This window comes from Capra hircus, chromosome 3, assembly GCF_001704415.2.
Source record: "Capra hircus breed San Clemente chromosome 3, ASM170441v1, whole genome shotgun sequence".
Taxonomy (NCBI): domain Eukaryota; kingdom Metazoa; phylum Chordata; class Mammalia; order Artiodactyla; family Bovidae; genus Capra; species Capra hircus.
This window is the reverse complement of record NC_030810.1, coordinates 69,469,586-69,497,110: the sequence shown is the minus strand read 5'-3', so window position 1 is coordinate 69,497,110 and position 27,525 is coordinate 69,469,586. Positions and strand designations below refer to the sequence as shown.

The 27,525-nt window shown below is 35.1% G+C and overlaps 1 protein-coding gene across 5 annotated transcripts in view; it reads right to left on the bottom strand.

The window, feature by feature from the left end:
• The window catches only part of RPAP2 (RNA polymerase II associated protein 2), a 113,513-nt gene that overhangs the window by 72,650 nt on the left and 13,338 nt on the right, over positions 1–27,525 (bottom strand). For 2 of the 5 annotated variants that reach the window (XR_001917835.1, XM_005678102.3), the window contains exons 6-10: positions 27,005–27,093; positions 12,724–12,759; positions 9,948–10,872; positions 3,979–4,061; positions 1,206–1,286 (exon numbers count right to left, since the gene is read on the bottom strand). Coding sequence is in view for 3 of the 5 variants with exons in the window: in XM_005678102.3 (XP_005678159.1) it covers positions 1,206–1,286; positions 3,979–4,061; positions 9,948–10,872; positions 12,724–12,759; positions 27,005–27,093 (1,214 nt within the window). In the remaining 2 variants the exon portion in view is untranslated. Of the gene's footprint in view, positions 1–535; positions 602–1,205; positions 1,287–3,978; positions 4,062–9,947; positions 10,873–12,723; positions 12,760–27,004; positions 27,094–27,525 lie in introns of those variants that run through there. The other 3 variants (XM_018045757.1, XM_018045758.1, XR_001917837.1) reach the window with 3 other exon arrangements.

Genomic DNA, 27,525 nt, shown 5'->3' with positions numbered 1-27,525 from the left:
TGGATGGCATCATCGACTCAATGGACATGGGTTTGAGTGAACTCCGGGAGCTGGTGATGGATAGGGAGGCCTGGAGTGCTTTGGTTCATGGGATTGCAAAGAGTCGGACACGACTGAGTGACTGAACTGAACTGAACATGTCAAAACTACTATTGTTAGCAATAAACTATAGTAATAGTTAATTTTCTGGATGAAATGATTCTTCTACTCTAGAAGTTCATCCTATCTTGGTGCTGTCTGGCTACAGATAAAAACTAATTGAATTTTTGGTCATTGGCATTGGGTCAAAATGTACATCTGGTATACATCTCTACTCATAATGTATGCAGAGGCTTATCTCTATTGCTTCTTAGTAGAGACTCTCGTCTTAGCCTGGTGGAGTATTTTTACCTTGATAGTTGTAGAAAAATCCCAACTGTTCCGTGTCATAACTGATATTCTCTAGTCTTCCTTTTCCTGTCTTTATCACTCAAAGTCTGTTCTACTCTATTCAAAACTAAATTATCCACTGTTTTGTACTATTTCCTGTGCTCACCTTGTCTTCTCACAGAAGTTCTTCCTCGAGGATGGGTATTAGGCTTCTTCTATATTGTCCATAGTGCTGAACACAGAAGTGCCAGTCATTTAATATCCATTTACTAGTTCAGTAAAATCCAAGATATTACTGACTAGCTACCTTTGTGTCTCATATATCATTCTCCTTAATTTTAGATTATTCCATAAATAAACTATCCAAAGCTAAACATATCAAAGTTTAAGCGAATAGGGGGCTGCATTTAACAAAAGATCTAAGTGTGCAAGTGTGGGGGACAAACTGGGAGACTGGGGCTTACACAGACACTAAGCTAACAGTGAGGACCTGCTGCACAGCACAGGGAGCCCTGCTCAGCGCTCCATCATGGCCCATCTGGGAAAGACTCTAAAAGAGAGTGGATATATGTATAACTGGTTCCCTTTGTTGTACACCTAAAACTAACACAACACTGTAAATCAACTACATTCCAATAAAAACTTAAAAATAAAACAAACAAAACCCCCAAAAGCTATAAATAATGTTGTCAGTGGAAGAGAAAACAGTGCATCAAGATTTAAGACAATGAAGATAAATCATTTACTTTCTTCATGCCTTAGTCTACTATGGATTCTGCAAGGCAATTACATAGAGTCAAAATAACTGAGAAGGAAAATCGTATATTAATACTAACCTGAAAGTTTGGACAAGATTTTTAAGTTGTGTGTAAATATCTCCTAATGTAATCTGAAGAGGTCCCAAAAGTCCAGGCAATCTGAAAATAAAAATCACGTTTCTTTTAAAAAATAAATTTCTACTAAAATATAATTATGCAGATACATTTAAAAAATATAATTATATAGATATATTTTGGGGGTTCTTGCCTAAGTTTGGATATTTCACAGGTAGGTAACCATGATACTGAGGTGGAGACAGTTAAGCCAGGTTTAACTAGTGAGAAGTCAAAGAAATATTTCAAAGTAACTCCACACTCGATTTTGTAGTCTATGCTACAGAAAGAGGCACTGAAATGAAAAAATATTTTGGCTGCTATCTATATTCTTGTCTCTTTCTTACCTTTTCACTTTCAAATATTAAACAAATGGAAAGAACACAGGCCAGAGGAATTGGAGGAATCCTCCAAATGGAGCATTATGGGAATGTGGATTTAATATTTATTAAATCTTTATGGTAAAGTAAAAACTGGTACATTTTTAGTGAGCAATTTGACAATATATACTAACATTTTAAATGCAGACACTGTTTGACCCAACATTTTAATCAATACTATACAAAATTTATCCTAAAGAAATAATTAAACATAAAAAAAAGGCGGTTATTGGAGAAGTATTTTAGTATTGAAAACTGGCAACAAATGTTTGTCAGTAGATGGTTACATAAATTATGATGTAACCATAAAATAATAAAACCTTTAAAATAATAAAAATCTACATATTTTAATGTGGAAAGATATTCATGATAAATGTTACGTGGAAAATGCACACGAAGTTGTCCCATTTTTTATAAAAACATACATATTATAATGCAATTGTATATCACACATAGTATATATCAAGCATGTCATTTTCTCTAGGTTTAGACTGTAACAGATGGAACCAAAGGGAATGAATATACACACATCATATATATCATATATATGTCAGGGATGAACATCAAAATATTAATAGTAATTACTGTGATTACAGTGATTTTCACTTCTCTAATTATATCATTTTGCACAGCCTAACCCTTCTGGAATAAGCATGTATTACTTAAAAAAAATTATATAAGTTTAAAACATGTTCCAAAATAGAGAAATAATAACCCCTCATTTCTATTCCCAGATTTAACCTCCCAATATTTTGTTCCATTTGCTTCATTTTTCCTTTTTTTTGTGTGATATCTTCAAGTAAACCATGCCCTTTGTTTGACCCCTAAATTACTCTTTATGTATTTAAATACAAGTGCATTTTTGTATAAAACCATAATAAAATCATGTTTACCCAATAATAGTTCCTTAATATCATCTAATACCCAGCACATAGTTCATTTTCTTTGATTCTCTAAAATAAATTTTTTGTATAATTGGTTTGTTCCAATCAGAAACCAGAAAAGGTCTTACTTTTATAAAAGTGTTAACTTTCATAATGAGAAAAATAATTAACTGCTTTCATAAACAATGAAACAAAAAAATCCCTATGTCACTATTATTTTGTTTTCAGTATTCTTTGTGCTTCTCCTTCTTTAAGTTATTCTACCTCTTCTCAGATTTAGTTGTCACCCTAATATTAATAACTTGGTATTTAGCAAGGTTCCTTTTGGGCTCTCCTGTTGCAGCTAAAACCCAAAAGGGACAGAATTCCTTCAGTGACATGGCGGTGTGGTCTTAAATTTAAAAGTGGGTACTTTCATTAGCTAAAAAGTCTAGAAAACCATTTTCACATAAACCTCTACCTATTAATTACATGCTAGCATAGTTAATCTATCCCAACTTTGAAAACCTATGTAACTAAAATGAAGGACTGATACCTTCTTATCCTAAGTCAGACAGCTGGTAACTTATATTGTTATATAAATTAAATTTTAACAGAAACAAACGTACAAGTATGAAGAACAGAAGAAAGGCAAAACAGATTATATGTGAAGTCTTAACATATAACAAGCATTCAATAAATATTATATTTAAACACTTATTTAAAATGTAAACTTTAGAAAAGTAAGCTGTTCAAAATACTATGGCTTCTAGAAAAGGCCTTTTAATTTTTGAACTACTACAGAATTAAGACTTTTCCATGTGCACAACACCTTAAGTAATACGTGAAAAGACTGTTCTGTCTTTTCTGCTGAAGAAGAAAATGCAAGTTGAAAAGTTCAAGACATCCGTCACATCTCTGGAAAAAGATTTTCAAGCTCCTTTTGAAAGAGAAACCAAGATTACAATTTTCAAATGACATTTATGACTGGGCTAATTACAAGAACAACAATTTCCACTACGGGAAGCTCAAAACTAAAGTGCAAAACTCAAGCTTCTGAGTGTGAAATGGTTCTCTGAATATGCATACATACCGAGTAAGTCAATAAACCATTAAACCTTTATAAAATCTTACTCACATGTGAAACTGGTGACACATCTACCACAAATCAGTATTTAAATGGGTCCAGCTCTGATATTTTTTTCCCTGACTTCACTGGATTATTGAATGGAAGTGAGGTAGTTTGGTTTTCTATTCCCATAATCTCAACTTTTGTCTTTATTATGTGTCTCTGTCTTCAGCACAAAAAAATTTCAATATGCTTTGGTAGAACACCTTAAAAATACAAGTTTCTCAGGTGAAGAAACCCATGTACACTTTACGTATTATTTTTCAAAATTAAAAAATCAAGGATTACACCTACAACTTATAAACCCACAAATATCAAACTGATTTTTAGATATTATAAAAGTGGAATGATAATTACATACTTACACTTTATACAATTTTTCAAGTACGATGCGTTTTCTGATCTGGTTCTGAGAACTTGAATCTATCAGTGGAAAGGTGGGATCATGCTGAATCACATTTTTAAACAAAGCAAAATAAAATCATAAATTTATATTCTTTCTTTGATAATAACACATTAAAACACCAAAGTTTATACCTATGATATATGGTAGACTAAAAATCAGACTTCAGAAGGAGACGATTTAAATTTGAGTATCTAATTAGTCAGCAGGCTGGTGTGAACTTACTTGATCATCTGCCCTCTTTTGAGAGCCTTTTCTCATCTGTATAATAGGGATACTAACACCTTCTTTATTCAATGTTTAAAATGTATAGAAAAAGACTTTATAAAATGCTAAATGTCATATAAATGTAGGAGATTAAAGGACTAAAATTATCAAATATTATAAATATATTTTGGGAAACTCCAATTCTAGAAATGGCAGACAATTCAAACCACTCTTCTTGCTGAGAACTGAAAAAGAGAACAAATGTGGGAAAAAACCCACATTTGTTTGAAAGCATCAGAAAGCTAATAAGACAGTAAAGAATTATGGTCTGAAGTTTTGGAGAAAGTAATTCCAGAGAAGGCACTGACTAATTCTAGAAGAGGCAATTTAGATACTGAGAACCTAAGCATCAGAGTTTGGGGCATGCCAAAAAGGAAGAGGTACTATCAACGTTCCCCAAACTTGAGACCAATAAGAATGAATAGGAAACAGACTTGCTGCTGCAGGGACTGAAGCCCAGCTTCAAATCACCTTAATCACTGACTGGAGTAAAGTGATTTGGGACGGCTGCAAATCTGCCAGAAGCAAACACAAATCTGTTCTAGAGGAAGGTAACATCAGCCTGGGTTTCAAGTTATCTCTGTAATTTTTAATTATACGATGTTTGCCACATAAAATAGGACAATATGACCATAATCTGAAACACGAGTTCCTAAATCAACCCTTAAGGAAATCCATGTAATGAAACTATCAGCCTTATTTAGAATACTATGCTGAATATATTAAAAAAAATGACAAGATGGAAAATTTTAGCAGAGAATGGGAAACTATATAAAAGAAAGAAATGAAACCCCTAGTAACTGAAAAATATAGTATTTAAAATAACTCAATGGATAGATTTAATTACATAGTAGAAAGGACTGAAGAGAGAATATTCATTCATTTGGAAAATATCCAGAATAAAACACAGTCACACACCTCTCCCTTCCAGGGGTAATGCAAAGTGCAGGAGAAGATAAAAGAAGATACAGTGAAAAAGACTAACATATCTGCAACTGGAGTACCAGGTAGAGAGGAAAAGGAAAATGGGGCAGAAACAATACCTGAAGATGCAACACCCGAGAATATTCCAAAACTAATCAAAGAAATCACAGATTTAAGTATGTAACAGTCAAAATAATAAATACAAATAAAATCACATCTAGGCAAAGCAATCAGAAACTGATGGTAATCAAGGGAACAAAAAGGAAAAAATAATCTTAAAAGTAGCTAAAGGAAGAAAGTATTTTTTTCAAATAAGAGAAAAAAATAGAGGCCAAAAGACAATGAATATGTATTTTTAGTGGGCTGTAAGAAAATAACTGCTAACTTAGAATTTAACGTCCAGGGAAATATCTTTCAAAAGTGAAAGTAAAATAATTTCCTGATAAATAAAACTGGGAAGATTCATCATTAGCAAACTGGTACTAATGAAAAAAAGGGATATTCGTCAGGTACACAGTGAATGTTCCCAGATGAAAGAACAGAGACACAGAAGACATAAAGAACAGCAAAAGAGTAATTAATTGGGCAAATCCAACTCAACACTGATTATAAACAATCTTGTAGGATTTAAAATACAGAGAGAATAAAAGTGCACAACAGTATGAATATGTTAAGCCAAGTGGGTAAATGTAAGTTTCTAGGTACTAACTGTCCAGGAAGCAAAGTATTAACTTATATTAAATTTTAGTAAGACACAGATTCAAATTTAATCTAGGGAAACCAATTAATGATTAGTAAAAGAACGTATAAAAACAAGCTAACAGAGGACAAAAAAATGGAATAATGATACTGGATCCAAAGAAAGAAAAGAGAGAAAGAACACAGAACAGATGGGACATGCAGAAAGCAACAAGTGAGATGTCAGATTTAAACCTAAATATATCAGTTATGACATTAAATGTAAATAGACTAAATTCTTCACACAAAGGACATAGATTATCAGCCTAGGCTTTTTTTTTTTTTTTAAGACAGTCCTTGAAAATACTAATGAAAGAATGCTAGTGTCAAAGTAGATCTTGTAAGACCAAAAATAAATAAATGAACGTAGAGAAAAAATTACTCCATATGCTAAGTGGTTCGATTTACCAAGAAGACATAACAATCTCACATTTATACCTAAGAACATGGTCTCAAAGTATTAAAATTCAGAAAACTAAAGGGAAAAATAATCAATTTATAATTATGGTGAGAAATCTTGACCAACCTTTCCCATCTTTCTCAGTAACTTATGGAATAAGCAAACAAACAAGAAAGAAAAGAAAAATCAACAGTGCTTCTCCAACTGTAATGTGCACACATTTCCCCAGAGAGAAATAAGAAATCTGACTGATACTCCCCACCAGAAACAAAAATCAATTCCAGATAAATTACAGACCTAAATGTTAAAGATAACACAACAAGCTTCTGAAGATGAAATAATCCAAGCTAAGATTTCTTAAAAGTCGTCACTAAAGGGAACAATTAATAAACCAGGTTCAAGACACCGTTAATAAAAGTGAAAAGGAAAATCTCAGGGGAAGATATTTGTAATACACAAAAATGGGTTTGAATCTTGCACACAGAATTCCTACAAATCGACAAGAACTGCCTCCCCAGCACCCCATATTCCAACAGATGAATAGAAAAAAGGACAAGAATGGGTACTTCACCAACAAACTATCCAAATGGCCAATAAGCAGATGCAACAGTGCTCAACTCAATCATCAGAGAAATGTACTGTAACCTAAAAGCAATACAATCAGAATGGTGAAAAGTAACAATACCAAGTATTGGTGAGAATGCAGAATCATGGAAACTGTCATAGAGTGATAGCAGAAAATACAATGCAGGACCATTTTGGAAAACTGTTTGGCACTTGTTCACGGAGAAGGCAACGGCACCCCACTCCAGTACTCTTGCCTGGAAAACCCCATGGATGGAGGAGCCTGGTGAGCTGCAGTCCATGAGGTTGCTAAGAGTCGGACATGAGTGAGCAACTTCACTTTCAATTCTCACTTTCATGCATTGGAGAAGGAAATGGCAACCCACTCCAGTGTTCTTGCCTGGAGAATCCCAGGGGCAGGGGAGCCTGTTGGGCTGCCGTCTATGGGGTCGCACAGAGTTGGACATGAGTGAAGTGATTTAGCAGCAGTAGCAGCAGCAGCAGTATACTTGCATATATGTATACATTATAACCCAGAAATTCTAGTCCTAGATATATACCCAACAGAAATGCATACACATTAAGAGAGAGCTATATATACAAGAAAAGTTCATAATGGCATAGTTCTTAATAGCTCCAAACTGGAAACAGCCTAAATGCTCATTAACATTAATAAACTATGGTATATTTATATAATGGAATACCATGCAGCAATAAAACTATGAATTACAACTATATGCAACACAAACATACATAATGTTTTTTTTTGGCTACACTGTGTGGCTTGTGGGATCTTAGTTCCTCAACTAGGGATTGAATGCTGGCCCTTGCAGTGAAAGTGCCAAGTCCCAACCACTGGACTGCCAGGGAATTTCCAAGGGCTTCCCAGGTGGCGCTAGTGGTAGAGAACCTGCCTGCTAATGCAGGAGACATAAGAGATGCAGGCTCAATCCCTAGGTGGGGAAGATCCCTAGAGAAGGGCATGGCAAACCAATCCATTGTTCTTGCCTGGAGAATCCCATGCACAGAGGAACCTGGCGGGTTACAGTCCATGGGGCTGCAAAGAGTCAGACATGACTGAAGTGATTTAGTACATATAGCACAATGTTGCATGAAATAAATTATATACAGAGTTAATTTATTTACATATAGTTCAAAATTGGGAAAACTATGCTATTATAATCGTCATTAACTCTGGAAAGAGATAATGATTCGTAGGAGACATACTGGAGCTTCTGGTATACTCAAATTTTGTAGCCTAGGTAGTGATTACATTGGTGTATATTCACTTACGATAATGCAATGAGCTGTACACTTACAATTTGTGTTATACTTCAGTGAAAGAGGTTTAAAAACAGAAGCAGTCAAATTTAGGGATTAATTTTTCCTTCTTAAGGTTTATAAGCATAAAAATGATATAGGCATAAAAGGCTATATAACTGAATGACAGAGATCAATGTTTTTCCAACCTTCATGTAAAATTTATGGATGCTGTCTAATAATACAAGTATACTGTTGGGGTAGGTAACATTCTGTATAAATATAAGAAATTTCTAAATTTTTTACTCTATTACTTTTACCTCCTTTTTAAATCTCCAAGGTATCATTTAATTTAGACCCATATTTACTCAGAAATCTTTAGTAACAAACTTCTGTGCTAACAACAAGGTTATTACCTATTTGTCTTCATGCCAAATTACTTCATTTCCCAAACTACACATCAACCAAAATAGGATAATCGAAATATTACCCCGTTAAATCTCAGTGCCCTACATCACTTTCTACATATAACTACTTACATATAACTGAGTACCAATTATATGTCAGGTACTGTGATAAATGCTTTATATTCATTACTTTTAAAACTCATAACACTTGAGCAAGGGAAGCCATTTATAATCCCATTTACAGATAAGCAATTAGACTCAAGTTTTCATACAGGTAGTAAATGACAGAGCAGATAATCAAATCTAGGTTTACCCAAATGTGCTCTTTCCATTTTCTCCTATGTCCTCTATTTTCCCAATACGTCCCCTTTACTAAGTCATTTTCATTCATATTTTAAGTGAGCATGCTTTCCAAATATTAACCAAATATTTCACTATTCAATTAGCAAATCTACTCCCATAAATGTCCATAGTCCAACTGGAAATGAAACACAAAGATACACAACCTATGTAGAAATCTGAAAGCATATACACCAACAAAGAAAAACAGACAGTCTATGAAAACTAAGTTTTAAAGAAAATTTTGTCCCACAATTCTAGGCTATTTCTACCTTAGCGAAAAAAGGTTAAATATTCATGAAAATTTTCTAGGACAAACTTATTTTGAAAATAACAATGCTAATACTGGGCTTCCCTGATAGCTCAGTTGGTAAAGAATCTGCCTGCAATGCAGGAGACCCTGGTTTGATTTCTGGGTTGGGAAGATGCTGGAGATGAGATAGGCTACCCACTCCAGTATTCTCGGGCTTCCCTCGTGGCTCAGCTGGTAAAGAATCCGCCTGCAATGTGGGATCCCTGGGTTGGAAAGATCCCCTGGAGAAGGGAAAGGCTACCCACTCCAGTATTCTGGCCTGGAGAATTTCATGGACTATATAGTCCATGGGGTCACAAAGAGTCAGACACGACTGAGTGACTTTCACTTTCAATGTCAATACTGGAGATGAAATTTTAAACCAAATGATTACGGGACTCTTCTTTCTTAAATTCTTTCAGTACTTTTCTTCCTGCTCCAAGATTTACTATGGTGATTGTTCCATGTATTCGCAGTATGGAAAAATCACCATCATTAAAGGACTTCCCTTGTGGTCCAGTGGCTAGGACTCCACACTTCCAATTCAGTGGGGCTGGGTTTGATCCCTGGTGGTGGACCTAGATCTCACATGCTGCAACTACGAGCTTGCATGCCGCCAACTAATAAAAAAAGATCCCTGCACACCACAACAAAGACTGAAGATCCCACATGCCGCAGCTAAGACCTGGTGCAGCCAAATAAATCAATATTAAAAAAAAATAACTGTCATTAAGACATACCTCTTCTGAGTCCTGTGATTTGGTGGTTTCTTCATTCAAAACATACCGTCCTCTATAAAACTCCCTGATCCGTAAATTTAATGTTTCAGTTTCTTTTTTCAAGTTCTCATAACTTGGCAGTGGTTTAATGGCTGTATCTGAGGCTCTAAATGGTAAAGACTCATCCAAGCTGTTCAACTCCTGCAAGGCAGGGGAATGACTATCTGGGTCAGAGTTTGTATCATCTTCATCAAGTTCTTCTTTAACCAGAGGGGTTGAAGAGGATTTTAGACATACAGATGCATAATTCTGGCCATACAAAAACCTCAAAGTTTCTTCTGTCTTCCACTCAATCAAAGTCTCTTTCAGGGCTTTAAGTAAGTTTGCCTTTGCAATTTCAGGGCACACCTGCAATGAACTGGAAGCTGACCCAGAAACTTGGTTTGATTTGGCAAATTTCCTCTTAAAATGCTCAGCACTTTTCTTACTTATGCCTACAAGAGTTACTTTTGAACTACTGTATTTAATATCAGAAATTTCTGAAGCTTCTAATTTTTCTTGCAGAGAACTATTTGAAGAAATCTGTGTATTTACATTCTGTAAAGGAAGTTCACAAGCAGTAGCTTTCTCCTGATTATCTAATCTGCAATTGCCTAACTGCTCAATGACATCTACTACTGTTTGCTCTTTGCTTTCATGCTGAGAGTTAACTTTTTGACCAGCTTTCTTTTTCATTATGCTTTTTTTGTGCAGCTGTGGCCTTGTTGCATTTGGTCTGTTTCCTTGCAGAACAGAGGAAACAAAGTCTTGCTCATTATCACTGCTACTATCACTATGAGTGCTAGAAGAACTAGATTCATAATGCTTCTCAAAATGGCCAGGATTGTCAATATCTGATGTTTTAATGGCTTTGCTGCATAACTGTATTTCTTCTCCAGAAGGACCACTGTTGAGAGAAAGAAAGAAAAACTGTAACACAGAAACAAAATGTCCCAGAGAATTTATACTTTGTAACTTTCAAGATAAAAATTTTATTCCCTAGGCAAGGCTTTATTTATAGGCTAATATTTACCTAGGCCTATAAACACACACACACATTTCAGAAGAAAGCTATAATTCTGTAATTTTTCTACATATCTGATATAGTTCTCTTTCCATCTTCTTCCCTTATCTTTTCTCCTTAATTATTTTAAAAGTGTTACGAGTTGAGCAAAAAGAAGAAAAACAAAACTAAAAATCAAACCATACCCGCACAAATAAAATCTCACAAACCAACACTCGCTAACGTCATACTACTGAATTATTTTAATTTTTGCTCACTCCATTTCTGTAATGAATCCATAGTTGTTTTTTTTTAAGGTTTCTTTTGATAAATTCATTACCGGTTTCTAAAAAAAAAAACACAAAACTGTAGGAACTCTGTTCAGATTTTGAATATTTAAAAAAAGATGTTTAAGCATTTTCCAATTCTGGCTGATAGTTATGTAGAAAATTGCATTAAATTAAAAATATAAGAAAGTCATAGCAAAAGTTGGCAAATCAACATTAATCAATGAAAGATACCTGAAAGTCCAGAATTAACATACAAGGATAATAATTAAAGACAATAGTTTTCCCTTTGACTATGTTACTTTAATTTTCAGATAAGGTTTACAAAAGATTAAAAAACATGAAAGAGTAAAGGCAAAGAGAAGCGTTGTCTATACAAACGAGAAAGATGAGGGGAGGAAGAGATCAATTACCCTTAAACAAATGCACAAATGAGAACTTTAAAAGCTCAGGATGGGAAGGATTCTGGGTCAAGAAGTACTGGGAGAGTCATGAAAGGGTATAAAGGAACTCTACTTTTCACACAATTTTTCCGTAAACTGCTCTCCCAAACTGGCTATTGCGTTTTTTAAAAAGGTTTTTAAAATGAAATAAAATAATTCAGCAATAAACAAAAAAGCATGCTTGGGGAAAGTATAAAAGAAGAATACAAGCAGAGTTGAAAACAAGGTTCTGGATGGAGATGGAGAAAAAAGATAGTAAGTTTATTCAGTATCAGGTAACATTTTTAAAGTTAGAATTTAGCCTAGACAGTCATGAACTGTCTACTGTAACTAAAGTACAATTTCAAAAAACTTAGAATAACAATTTTCATGTACACTTTCTCTTGGAATTGTAAGGTAATTATGTTTTTCTATACTATTTCAAACCCATAAACTAAAGATTTATATAATTAAAGAGTATCTCGCTTGTGCTCAATTTTATATAACTAACGTAGTGATTAATAACCAGGAAAATTTACTCTGGAAGATAAAAGGGTATGTTTTGAGAGATGATCGTGGCTGGGCAAGCAATGTCACTAGGAAAGTTTAGGAAAAAATACAACTTGGAATTTCTATTAATGCTTTAAACACTCTTTCAAGTAATTAAATAACTGATACATTAATGTTTTGAAATTCTACAAAATAAGGCTATAAAAACCTTTCAACAAATGTAATTGTCACAATTTGCTTGACAAAGAAGCACAGTATTTCAGATGGAAGCTGTGTTTGTGTCGTATTTCAACAGGTTCAATTAGACTTCCTTGGTAGGAACAGCTGTACAGTAAATCATACAGATCAAACACATCATCTTACCATCACAAAAGAAAAAAAGCTGTACAAGGCAAATATTTCTTTGTGTGGGCTAGAATGGGCACTTACATAATGCACCAGCACAGGAAGTCCAAGAGTTCATATCACCTGGTTTACTCTTAATGTTTCTATTAACATGAATATATAGAAGGTAAGTGATACTGATTCAACCATACCTTTGTCCTTCTTGTAGCAGCTGAAAATCAGGATGTCTGTGACAAGAAAACAGGAATAAAAAATTGAAAGCACCTGATATATCAAACACTTGAAAGTGGTTCATTATAACCACTTTGGATAGAAACTATAACAAAAAGGAAACAGTTCATATAAAAATGTTTAAGAAAAAATATTAAATGACAACATATTGTAAAACTCACCCACAAGAAATCTGGATTAATCTTTTTTATCCAAAATTTTCTCATATTTCTGGACTAAGTTCCACAAGCCCAATGAGTTTCCCTGATTAACCTGCTAAAGTAAATCTCTCCCTTCTCTAAATTTTAGTCATCATTGTCTTTACAGTTAATACACATTGATCATGTACTCTTCCATGACTTAATACAGAAATTTTATCTAAATGTCTTACTTTTCATATCTTTAACTCTAGTTTCTCAACTAGACTACAAGCTTACTGAGGGCAGAGATTATTATAATTCTCCTGTATTTTGTTTATATGGTCAGTCAGACTTTTTGCTCTAATTGATAAAGCAGTTGTACTGCAGCATTGTTGTGAGGTATGTAGGTCAGGTGGTTTAACTCTAGGAAAAACTTTGCCTTGTAATATCAAAATTACATTTAGCTAGGCATCAAGGATATCAAAAACAGGAGGAAAAAGTTCTTACAAAGCCAAGTACAAAAGGAACAAATACAATAGCAAATGAGTTCAAGGGAACATGAAAACTCTGTAAAGTACTACAGAAGTACTCAGAAAAAGTACATTCCCAAAACTACATATTCAAAGAAGAACTAAATAAATGGATCAGTATTCTACGTATTTACCAACAGATTCAGTATTGTCAAGGAGTCAGTTCTTAACTTGATCTACAGATTCAATGCAACCCCAATCAAAATCCCAGCAAATTATTTTATGGATATTGACGAACTGATCCTGAAGTTTTTATGGAGAGGCAAAGACCCAGAATAGTTAACACAATACTGAAGAAGAACAAAGTTGCAGAATGACACTTCCTGACGCCAAGACTTACTATAAAGCTACAGTAATCAAGACAGGGCAGTGTGGCACTGGTGAAAGAAGAGACAAAAAAGATCAGTGGAAAAAAAACAGAGAGGCCAGAAGCATCCCACATGGATACAGTCAATTGATTTTTAACAAAGGAGTAAAGGCAACACAATGGAGAAATCTAGTTTCAAAAAATGATGTTCCACATGCAAAAAAATTATTCTAGACAGAGACCTTATACTCTTCACAAAAATTAACTCAAAATGGATTACAGACTTAAATGCAAGATGCAAAACTGTAAAACTCCTAGAAGATTACACAGGAGAAAACCTAGATGACTTTCTAGATACACACCAAAGCCATGATCCATGAAAAAAGAATTGATGAGTCAGACTTTATTAAAAGTTTCTGTTCTGTGAAAAATACTGTCAAGATAATAAAAATAGAAGACACAGACTAGGAGAAAACATTTGCAAAACACAAATTTAATAAAAGACTGTTATCCAAAATATCAAAGCACACTTAAAACTCAACAAGAAAACAAACTCAATTAAAACACGGGCCCAAGACCTTAACAGATACCTCACCAAAGAAGATAAACAGATGATAAATAAGTATATGAAAAGATGTTCTATACCACAGTTCATCAGGGAAATGCAAATTTAAAAAATAATGGAAAAACAAACAAAACAAAGAGACATCACTATACATCTTTAAGAATAACCAAAATCAAGACCATCAATAAGATCAAAAGGTCTGAATGTTTGTGTCCCCTCATCACCAAATTCATATGTTAAATCCTAACTCAATGGGACAGTATTAGGTGGTGAGCCCTTTGCAAGTGATTAGGTCACGGGGGCAAATCTTTCTCCAATGGGATTAGTGTCTTTAAAAGGGAGGCTAGAGAAATCCCTCCCCATAATACCACATGAGGACAAAACCAGAAGTCTTCAACCCAGAAGAGGTCCTCACCCAATTACACTGGCACCCTGATCTCAGATTTAAAATCTCTATAGCTGTGAGAAGAAATTCTTCCTGCTTGTAAGCTACCCAGTCCATGCCGTTTTGTTGTACCAGCCTGAACAGACTAAGACATGCACCAAAGAGCTCCCCAAAGAAGACACACAGATGGCACACAAGCATATGAAAAGACGCTCTGCCTCATGTGACACCAGAAGTGCAAATAAGATAATGAGCTATTACTGAACACCTATTAGTATAGCCAGAATCCAGACAGAGCACTAACACTGTCAAATACTGGCAAGGATGTGAAGAAAAAGAAACTCTCATTCATTGCTGGTGGGAATGCAAAATGGTACAATCACTTTGGAAGACATCTTGGAGACATCTTACAAAAACTAAATATACTCTTTACCACACAATCCAGAAATCATACACCGTGGTATTTATCCAAAGGAGTTGAAAACTTATGTCTACACAAAAACCTGTATGCTATGCTTACAGTAGCTCTATTCATATGTCAAAACTTGGAAGCAACCAGGATATCCTTCAGTAGGTAAATGGATAAATTCTACAGTAAATTCAGACAATGAAATTTTATTCAGTGCTAAGAAGGAAAGAGCCATCAAATTATGAAAAAACAGGGAAAAATTAAATGTGTCAAGTGACAGAATCCAGTTTGAAAAGGCTACATACTATATAGGACTCCAACTATATGACATTCTGGAAAAGGTATAACTACTGGGACAGTAAAAAGATAAGGGGTTACAGAAGTTTGAGAGTAGGAGATGAACAGGTAGAACACAAAGGATTTTTAGGGCTATAAAACTACTCTGTATGACAGTGTAATGGTATCTTCAGGTCATTATACATTTGTCCAAACCCCAAACTGTTCAATACCGAGTGATCCCCAGTGTAAACCATGGGTGTGGGTGATAATGATGTGTCAATGTAGGCTCATCTATGTATGCTCACTTTGATGGGGGATACTGATAGTATGGGAAGTTAGGCATGTGTGTGGGCAGGGGCTTTATGGGAAAATCTGTGTCTTCTTCTTCATTTTGTTGTGACCCTAAAATTGCTCTAGAAAACAAAGTCAGTTAATAGAAAAAAAAAAAATACAAGGAAACAGATGTGCGCTAAAGAGAAACTAAGTCACTGAACATAAACTCCATTTAAAAGGAAAAACAGGGCTGCAATGAAGGTAATAGTGCAAAGAATTTCTGTTTTAAAAAGTGAAACTAAATGGATATATGGAACCAGAAGTCATTTGAGTTATGACATTTAAAGGCTGCCAATCAAAAACATCAGATTTGCAAGTATTTTTCTATATAATTAAACATCACAGCATCAATCATGTAACTATTGCCTAGATAATCCATTCATCTTTTGTTTAGCATACAAGGCACTGCAGGGGATGGATTCACTGCCAATCCTCTCCTTAGTTATGGGAGGCACTGCTAGCTGATCAAGGCATTCTTTCCCATTAAACATCTAAGAACCACCCATCAGCATACATTCCTATTCTAGAGAGTCCCCTACAGTTCAGAAATTCCCCCAAGACCAATAATAAAAAATTCAGAAGACAAAATAAGGCAATAATCAGAGAGTTCCCTGAGAATAAAAATTTAATCTATTTTTTCCTTTCCTTTGTCCTTCAGCCAATCAAGGCGTGTGCTTTTGCAATCATCCAAATTATCCTGTTTACCCTGCTTCTTCCCACTCATGAAAACTCTAGTCACAGAAGCTACCTTGGTTTGGTGTTACTCAAAGAAAACAAATGACACTGCTTGGATGGTGACAAGTCTTGACTACTCCAGCGGATATTTATAACTCCCATTAAGAGCTTTTTTAGCATACTAAATAATATGCTAACGTCTCCAACAGAGTGTTTTATTGCCTGTTGACTACTTCCTCCCACTTCCATTTGTAGTTTTCTCACTCTTCCTATCCCACATCCTCGCCCAAGTCTTCTAGGCTAAAATTATCAAGGTCCAGTACCATGCAGCTGTCTGGCATTTGGTCCTACACCGGGATCTGAGTATCAGTGTAGGGAAAAAAAATGTGTATAGACACAGTGATTCTCAACTAGATTCTTGTACTAACTAAATGGCTAGCCTGTAAATACAGGGTATATTCCATCATTCAACAAATTCCTCCAAAAATAAAATTCTGAAATATTATACATTTATGAGTATGTTAAATAATACAAAGAATAAGTTCCTATTTTTAAGGACATTACAATTTAGTAGGAGGAAAATAAACATTCTAAGAGATTTACAAGTAACCATCCTCATGAGAAGAGAAGCCAATGGCACTCCACTCCAGTACTCTTGCCTGGAAAATCCCATGGACAGAAGAGCCTGGTAGGCTGCAGTCCACGGGGTCACTAAGAGTTGGACACGACTGAGCGACTTCACTTTCACTTTTCACTTTCATGCACTGGAGAAGGAAATGGCAACCCACTCCAGCGTTCTTGCCTGGAGAATCCCAGGGACCGGGGAGCCTGGTGGGCTGCCGTCCTTGGGGTCGCACAGAGTCGGACACGACTGAAGTGACTTCGCAGCAGCAGCATCCTCATGAGAATGATGTGGCTACTACTATCATCCCACGTTACAGATAAAAAGACTGAGTACGGAAAGACTAAGTAGCGTGCAGAAAGTCACACAGCTAGTAAGTGGTAAACCCAGGTATCAAACCCAGCCAGCATGGCTCACTAGAACTACACTCTTGCATTGTCTAATTCAACAGCAAATATAATAAGTACCATGAGAGAGATATGAGTTGCTACAGGAAATTAAGAGAAGAAAGAAAAACTTCCTGCTGAGCCAATGATGACAAGCTTCAGATTCAGCTGTGCCTCTAAAGAACAATACAGTTTATACATAAAGGCGTTTGAGGTGAATCCTATGGATTTTACAGGGAGGTTTGTTTTCTTTTTTTCCTTTCCACTTTTTATTTCTGGACCAGTTGTTAATTTCTTAAAATTTTATTTTTTAATTGAAGGATAATTGGTTTACAGAGTTTTGTTGTTTTCTGTCAAACCTCAACATGAATCAGCCAGCGGTATACACAAATCCCCTCCCTTTTGAATCTCCACATACCTCTCTCTTTTTTCTCTTTTGGTAAGTTACCAAGGTTAAATCTAGCCTATTTCTTAAAGAAAAACTAACACACATATACACACACATAGAAAACAACTCTGTCCTTGAGCCACACAACCCTCTCCCCTTTCACTGACAGACTTCTTTAAAGAAGGTCTACACTTATCACTTCCAATTCCATTATCTCTTATTCAGTCCTCAGCCCTCTACCTCCTGACATCTGTATGCATTACTCTACTAAAATGACTCTTGCTAAGATCACAAATTACCATAGGGCTGCTAAATCTAAAATATAATTTTCAGATTTTTTTTTTTTTCCTTTTTAAAGTAGAGGAAGAAGAATTAGAATAAAAGGAAGGGTTTGAAAGAGGAAGAAAATAGGAACAAATCATAAAGCAAGGCCTTGGTGAGAGAACAGAATTGGTAACATACAAGGTACTATACTAGCAATGAGGAGGCAGAGAAATGACATAGTATATGAAGAAAATAATGAGGGAGACTCTAGTGACTGTCCTCAATCATTTCACTTAAGTAGTAGGTTATATCTACTAGGAGTTGGGGGTGTGGGGCTTCAACATTTAAGGAGAGAAAAGGTCTGAACGTATCATAGTCATTAAGAAAGAATAAACATGTGAGCACACTGTTGAGACTAGACAGAATCAACTGGAACAGGGCCCCAGGAGAGTAGGCTTTGGTGCCAGATATCTGGATTTAAGTCCCAAATCTATATATATGAGCCAAGTGTTCTTGAGTGAGTCTCTAAAGCCTCAGTTTCACCATCCATAAAATGGGTACCAACACTTCCCTAGTGTTTTGAGGATTGAAATAAATGAGACAGCTTATCTAAAGTGCTAATGGTCTTATTTGAGACCTTTACCCAATAATCTTGAGGAACAGGAAAAAAAGATGACTGAATTTTGGGAAGGTGGACATGGCTGAAGGCTAAGGGAGAAAGAACCTGGGGTTGTCTGAGAGGATGATATTACAACTGCTGACCACGGACCTCGAGAAAACAACTTTAATGAGGGTCTGCCACCCTAGAAGAAGAGAGATAAGGTAGAGACAGAAGGTCAAAATGAGGTCACAAAGCACACTCAGGAGTGACAGCTGTAGGTGAGAGAGAGGTTGTGGTCAGAGACGGGAAGCTCTTATTTCAAGATCTTGGAGGCAGAATAGTTCCAAATAAGAATAAGGTCTAAGTACGGCTGAATCAAGGGTAATACAAATGTAGACATTATTCTAAATCATGAAGATAATTTAAGTAGTCCTATGAGACATCTCCAGAATTGCAACTTGATATTTTTTGAGAATAACACTAAGAATTAAAAGAAAACTCAATCTCTAATGAATGGGGAAATTAGCATACACTGAGTGTTTTTTATGCGGTAAATGTTTTAAAAATTGTGGTTAAAAAATATATAACATAAAACTGACCATTTAAACTGTTTTTAGCAACAGTCCAGTGGTATCAAGTACATTTACATTATTGCACAGCTATCACTATCCATCTCCAGGACTTTTTCATTCTCCCACACTTTCTGCTACGTGGTTCCATACATTATACCATTTGATCCTCACATAACTCGCAACTTTATTTTTATAGATGAGGAAACTGAAGCTCTGAGGGGTAAAGCGATCCTTAAGGGGGTTCCCAAGATCACTACATGTCTCAAGCAGTAAATCTAAGATTTGAATTTAGGTCTTTCAAAGTCTAAGTTCTAACATGTTGCCTCTAATTAAAGCCAGAAAAAGGAACCCCCAAAGTTGTGATGAAACCATCTTTACATAACCCCTCCCATAGGAATTCAATGTATTTCATTATCTTCCTTTCTGTTGTTTCAGTTTTCTGACTTCATGTAAAGAAAACTATGTTGAACACTGTTTCTAGATGCTTTAAAAGGAATAAACTTAATACTCAGATTTCCAATCTATGAAAGGTAGAGAGGTACCTGACACTAAAATAAACTAAAATTGAGTTTAATGAGGTATTGAACAAAAGATTCCATATAAAACTTCAGTTTGTTTTTGCTATGAGCTGTTTTAGAAACAAGGCACCAAGTCACATTACTCTTTCTTTTCTATCTCTTTAGATGAAATTCAAAAGCTTTTTGTTAAAAATATCATTTCTCTTCAATCTAGGTACCTTCCATTCCCTTCATGTTGTCCTGAGACATTTAATCGAGATAATTTCAACTTTAAAAATAAGTAACCATGTTAGAATACTTTCAAGCTGGTTCTCCATAAACATATTATTTTCACTAAATTATAAATCAGATGATTAACTGTAACTTTACCAAAGTGAGTCTAAAACTAGAAAAAGCACACCAGAAGACCTTGATGTGTGTGTGTATATATCACTTAGAATATGTGTATCATAAATAAACCAACGGAAGGAGCAGACTGCAATTCCCTCCTGTGGTGGGAATTTTTCAAATATGTTAAAAGCTGTTTCAGGAAGTTTTTATTCTGTCTACCAAGCAAGAGAGATGACTGTTCAGGAAGAGGTTATAGAAGTTGTTCTGCAGAGGTTTTTGGCTTCCGCACCTCTGAGATTATACTGTGTTTATTGCCAAGAAACATGTGTGAAAAACCCCTACGCTGGGCCACATGATGGCGCTTTCAGCTCTGTCAGCATTAACCATTTACCCCAATTTCATCTTTAAATCAAACTTCAATTCTAAACATTTGTCCTTCCTCCTTAGCTTTAACTCCTGATTTTTTAATTACAATTTTAGAAGCTTCCCTCCTTCAAAGACTTGTCAGAGCCTCCAGTTAACCACAGGATTTATAAATGTAACTATATAGTATTACTACCTAAAGGAGCATGCTGTCTTAGGAACAAAACTGTATGTGGTCTGGTTCTGGCCACTAAGTGTATGAAAATTTTCTAACTCACAACATGAGAAGCCTCACACTGTGTCATGACCCAGGCCATCTAGGTCAATGTTTCGTCTCTGACAGGGCATCAGGAGCCTTTCTGTGTAAAGCACTGCTGCTGTCCACAACATTAAAGACATACTCCAGATAGTTTTACCTTAATAACGGAAACGAGGAAATACAAACCCTAAGACCCTTTCTGATTCCAAAGCCTCAATAGAAATATGGAGCTGGAATTCATGAATTTGTCTAAATTTTTCCTAAGCTGCTTAATACATTTTTACTAAGGAGGAAGTGAGTTTATTATGGTACAAAATAATATTTGATAAATTTTAGGAGATAATATAGGCTTTAGTATTTTAGAATCTGGTGGATAGATTAATATTAGTTTTCACAACAATGTAAGAAAAACCAAACTGAGTCAAATTTAACATTTTATTGACAAATGGTAGGATCATGGTGTCTCTGAATATGTAAATTTAAAGTTGTTTGAGACATACTATAAAATATTCTTGGTTTTTATTCATAATATAAAAACTTTAATTCAGTCTTTTATCAGCCTTCTACAGGACTAAAGAATTCTAACTATTTAAAAATCAGTTACTTTTATTCTAAACTCTTAAATGAGACAGACTTCCCTAAAAGGTAGTACAAATTTCCCTAGGCTTATGCTGGTATTTTTAATTTTCATCATTTTTATAAATGAGACATTGCTTATCCAGAAAACTTTCAACTATAGCAGCAGTGACTGACTTAGAACTGTAAAGCATTAAAATGAAAGGGAACTAAAGTTAAATGCAAGTTTCTACTTTACAAATGAGGAAAATGAGATTCAGTGCTGATAAGACTTTCCTAGAGTAAAACAATACTAAAATCCTAAGCTGGATTCAACAAAACAGTGCTCTGCAGATCAGGACCAACCAGTTAAGGAGGGTGCTACCAGCATTTCAAAAAAAGCAACAGAGTAGAAAATGTAACAGAGGCTTTCCATGTAGTGAGGATAAAAATTATTTCATAAAACTTTTTGTTCAGTTCTATGTATGTGTTGGATAAGGTGAAATGGTAAAAAAAAAAATTCTGGAAATCGTTCATGAATACAGAGAACAAACAAGGGGTTGCCAGAAGGGAGAGGAGTGTGTACATCAATGAAATAGGTGAAGGGTATTAAGAGGTACAAACCTCCAATTTTAAAAGAAATAAGCCATGGAGATGTAAAGTACAGCATAAGGAATATGGTCAATTATACTGTAATAACTTTGTATGGGAACAGATGGTTACTAGACTTATCATGGTAATCATTCCATAATGTATGTAATTATCAAATCACCACTAGTACACCTGAGACTAATATATAATACTATATGTCAACTATATTTCAATTAAAAAAAGATTTTGGAAGTCATTACAATAAAGTATCTAATTCTTTGAGTGGATTTTCAAATTTATTATTTTTAAATTATAATGAAAATAGCAATTAATATTAATAAAATTATAACTTGCAATTATGGTGATATAGCTTATTTATTAAAACTCATTCAAAACTAATAAAACTATCTCTGCATTAAATACTAAATGTTGGCTTTTTTTAAAAAAGTCCATTTTTTGCCTTTAAAAGATATGCTATGGGGTGTAACATTCATAACTTATGTGAACAGACTTTCTTTAAAATACACTTCTGTAAAGCTTACACATATAATATCTAGACAAGCTTAAGAAAATATTGAATTCCAGAATTCTGATCATTAGCACGCATAAAAATACCAAACATTTTTTGTGAAAAAACAGTGACCTCTAGTGGATTAAATAAACTGACGTAATGTTTGCCTCTAAGAATTTAGAAATTAAGGTAACACTGATGCATCCAGTTATGAAAAATACTGACATGGTATTCAGACAACTATTATGCATAAATAAAGGTTATAGTTACACTATGTACAATGTGATAATTGTATAAATTGCTCACTGGTTACTTCCAATCAAGAAAGAATCCTAGCTTTGTTCAGAATCTATAACTAGCTTAAGAAATACACTTATTCTTTCTGATCTTGTGTGATAATGAAGTTGGATTAAATTATCTCTAAGGATCCTTTCAGTTCTTTCATTGTGATCCTTTAATTCATCTCGCATACTAATGCCAGACTAAATTCTATTCAAAAATGTTCAGTGGCTCCCCAGCTCTTGAGTACATACCAAACTTAGCTTGGCCCCTTGATATCTATCATTATTTTCTATTTTTTCCCAAATATATCCCTTATTTCAAATGAGTTAATGTTCTTACTATCTACTTCCAATACCCAACCTACTCCTGTAAGTCTATTTTCTCATCTCTGCTTAAAGCTTTTCATTATGCAGTGTTTTAACCTCACTAACTTACATTACAGGTGTCCGTTAGAATAAGTCAAATTTGTTTCACTCAGGTGTATTTGTTTTGCCATCCCAATGAGATTTTAAATTAACCACAGAGGTTGGCTTTCACACATGTGTGTGCACAAGCAGACATGTGCATCCTGCTGAGTAGTACACTACCCTACCTACCTACCTTTTTTTTTTTTTTTGGCCACACTGTGCAGCATGCAGGTTCTTAGTTCCCAGACCAGGGATGGAACCTGCACCACCCTGCAATGGAAGCGCAGAGGGCTGGACAACCAGCAAAGTCCCTACACACTTTAAATGTAAATTAAGTTGGTAAGTTTAAAAAACCAAGGGCATTTTCATCTTTCATTTTAGTGAGGTGGGAAAGGGTATATAAAGTAGAATTTCAAGAACCATAAATATAAATTGACATAGCTTCATATTTTGGGAAAAAAGTAGGCATTCTGAAGATAGGATGGTAAGATTTTGGGAAAAGGTTAGAGGAAGGAACGTTTTAAAATTAGTTAAAGAAGTACCAATAACTGTATCTGAAGAAAACAGAGATAACAGGAAAGGTGCTTTGATAAACGGTTTTGAAGTAGATATGTGGATGGACTAAATGAGAGCACTAACTTCAAGAAGCAAAAAAAAGATCTCTGGAAGCAAAGCTAAGAACTCAAGCAAACATCAGTTTGAACACTGGGAAATGTAATATGTTGCTGTCATTAGAACTGAGGAGGCAATGGCAGCTCTCGTGAAAGAAATTTAGGAAGAAATATTAAGAGAAAAAATGATAGTTAAACAGGTGCTTATAACTTTCCAGAAACTTTGGACAATGCCACAATCTTTTATCTCCAAATAAGAAAATCAGGCTGGCAGAGAAATGATGAGCAATTTAGTCTCCATAATGTTTAATTCAATTAACAAAGGACACACTGTAGTATATTCAACATATTCTAAACCACATAGAATCGGCTCAGCAAGGAAAGGTGTCTGCAAACAAAGCTACTGTCACCAGTACAACTGATGCTAGTTGAACATACAGTAGTGATGCTACTTGAGTATCCAGTAACATTATTTAGCCTATATCTTGTTTTACCTCGAATAACACTGCCTTGTGTTATAATATTCTCTATCGAAGATGAATTACTTGAGACATTATCTCGTTAACTTAAGCCTTTGTAATAGATACATAACAATAATTTGTTTCCTCTTTAACATTATTATGCCAACTTCCCTTCAGTAATGAATTCTCTTTCAAATTCAGCAACAACTAAAATGTTATAAATGTTCAAACATTTCTCAAAAGGCAACTAACCCATGAGTGTCTATAAACTTTTTTGCTTTTTTTAAAAATGACTCTTTAAATTGGCTTTTTTAAATTTATAAAATATTGTACTTTTAATAAAGATAAAATAATTTAATAAATTAAATTAGAAAACAAAATTAGAAATAATTGTTAAACTAAATAAATTAGAACTTTTTAACCTTAGTATATAGTTAAGAACTATGTACAGAGGTTCATAACACTGTACAGGAGGCAGTGACCAAAACCATCCCAAAGAAAAAGAAATACAAGGCGGCAAAGTGGCTGTTTGAATGGCATTACACATAGCTGAGGAAAGAAGAGAAGCAAAAAGCAAAGGAGAAAGGGAAAGAAATAACCAACTGAATGCAGAATTCTAGAGATAAGAAAGCCTTCTTAAATGAACAGTGCAAAGAAGTAGAGGGGAAAAAAACAGAATGGGAAAGACTAGAGATCTCTTCAAGAAATTCAGAGATACTAAGGGAACATTTCACGTAAGGATGGGCATGATAAAGGACAGAAATGGTAAGGACCTAACAGAAGTAGAAGAGATTAAGAAGAGGTGGCAAGAATGTACAGAATGACTACACAAAAAAGATCTTAATGACCCAAAACCCATGATGAAGTGGTCACTCACCTAGAGTCTGAAGTCAAGTGGGTCTTAGAAAGCATTACTACAAACAAGGCTAGCGGAGGTGACAGAATTCCAGCTGAGCTATTTTAAATCCTAAAAGATGATGCTGTCAAAGTGTTGCACTCAGTATGTCAGCAAATTTGGAAAACTCAGCAATGGCCACACGACTGGAAAAGGTCAGTTTTCACTCCAATCCCAAAAAAGGGTAATGCCAAAGAATGTTCAAAATACCATACAATTGGGCTCATTTTGCATGCTAACAAGGTTATGCTCAAAATTCTTCAAGCTAGGCTTCAGCAGTGGTGAACTGAGAACTTTCAGATGTACATGCTACGTTTAGAAAAGGCAGAGGAACCAGAGATCAAATTACCAAGATCCTTTGGATGACAGAGAAAGCAAGGCAATTTCAGAAAAACATCTACTTCTGATTCACTGACTATGTTAAAGCCTTTGACTGTATGGATCACAACAAATTGGAAAATTCTTAACGAGATGGAAATACCAAACCACCTTACTTGAGAAACCTGTATATGGGTCAAGAAGCAATGGTTAGAACCTTATAGGGGACAACTGACTGGTTCCAAACTGGGAAAGGGGTACGACTAGGCTGTATATTTTCACTCTGCTTATTTAATTTATATGCAGAGTACATCATATGAAATGCCAGGATGGATGAATCACAAGCTGGAATCAAGACTGACAGGAGAAATATCAACAACTTCAGATATAGAGATGACACCACTCTGATGGTAAAAAGTGTAGAGGAACTAAAAAGCCTCTTGATGGGGATGAAAGTGAAGAGTGAAAAAGCTGGCTGAAAACTCAGCGTTCAAAAAACAAAAGATCATGGCATCCAGTCCCATCACTTTAAGGCAAAGAGATGGGGAAAAAGTGGCAGATTTTATTTTCTTGAGCTCCAAAATCACTGCAGATGGTGACTGCAGCCATGAAATTAAAAGATGCTTGCTCCTTGGAAGAAAAGCTATGTCCAACCTAGACAGCATATTAAAAAGCAGAGACACCACTTTGTCAACAAAGGTCTGTCTAGTCAAAGTGATTGTTTTTCCCGTAGTTATGTACAGATGTGAGAGTTGGACCATAAAGAAGGCTGAGTGCTAAAGAATTGGACTTTTGAACTGTGATGCTGAAGAAGACTCAGAGTCCCTTGGACTGCAAAGGAGATTAAACTGGTCAATCCTAAAGGAAATCAAACCTGAAAATTCATTGGAAAGACTGATGCTGAAGCCCAATACTTTGGCCACCTGATCTGAAGAGCCAATTTGTTGTAAAAGACCCTGATGCTGGGAAAGACTGAAGGCGAAAGGAGGAGAGAGTGGCAGAAGATGAGATGGTTGGAGAGCATCACCCACTCAGTGGATGTTGGGCAAACTCTGGAAGAGAGTGAAGGACAGGGAAGCAGTCTATGACACTGCAAAAAGTCAGACATGACTTAGTAACAGAAGAGCAAGATACAGTTCTCTAGGTGGCACAAGTGGTAAAGAACCTTCTACCAATGCAGGACAGAGACATGGGTTTGATCCCTGGGTTGGGGAGATGCCTGGAGGAGGGCATGGCAACCCACTTCAAAATTCTTGCCTGGAAAATCCCATGGCTGGAGGAGCCTGTTAGACTACAATCAATGGGGTTACAAAGAGTTGGACACAACTGAAGCGACTTAGCACATGGCATGCACATACAGCTTCCTAACAAAGTAAGTTCAGTTGGATTTAAAATCCTGCACCTTCTGAAAAAATTTAAAATTCTCATCCCAGGATTATTATTAGGATTAACAGAAATAACCATCAAAGCAGGAAGCAAAGTTCATTTTCTTTTTAAAGGTGAAACAGAAAACAAGTGACATCTGTATGTACTTTCTGATTTTAAGCGTAAAATCCTTAAAAGTTCTGTTTGAAATATAACCATTTCCCCACAATGAAAATGTGTATAACAAACGCATTCCAAAGAAAACTAACCTACTCTTTACATTATCTCAAAAACTATAAAGAAATATATGAACAAATATATACATAATGATTTAAATTACCTTTCTTCCTCGCGAACCCATACTGGACTTTTAGGAATTTGTGCTTCAAAAAACTTAGATGCTTTATAACAAAAATTGCTGCAAAAACACTGAAAAGAACATTTTAAAACCAGCAACTTATTTTGTTCCTATTGTGAAATACAATTTATGTACAGAAGAGAATATAAAACATAAATACGTAGTTCACAGGAAAAAAACAATCCAAGAATCGACCACCCAAGTTAAGAAATAAGATTTAGTACCTTTGAAGGCTTTTCTGTGTCCCTCCCCAATCGCATCGCTTTCCACATTCCCCAGAGATAACCACTATCATAAATGCTCTGTTACTCATTCCTTTGCTTTCTTTCAGTCTTGCTACTGACATTTGGTTTTGCCTATCTTTAAACTTTGTCTAAATGGAATATTATTATGTATTCTTGTATTCTGTTCCACATCATGTTTTTCAGAGTCATTTATGTAGCTATAGCGTATGCATTTACACTGTGTATTACATTCCATTGCCTAAGTATTACTACCTTTTA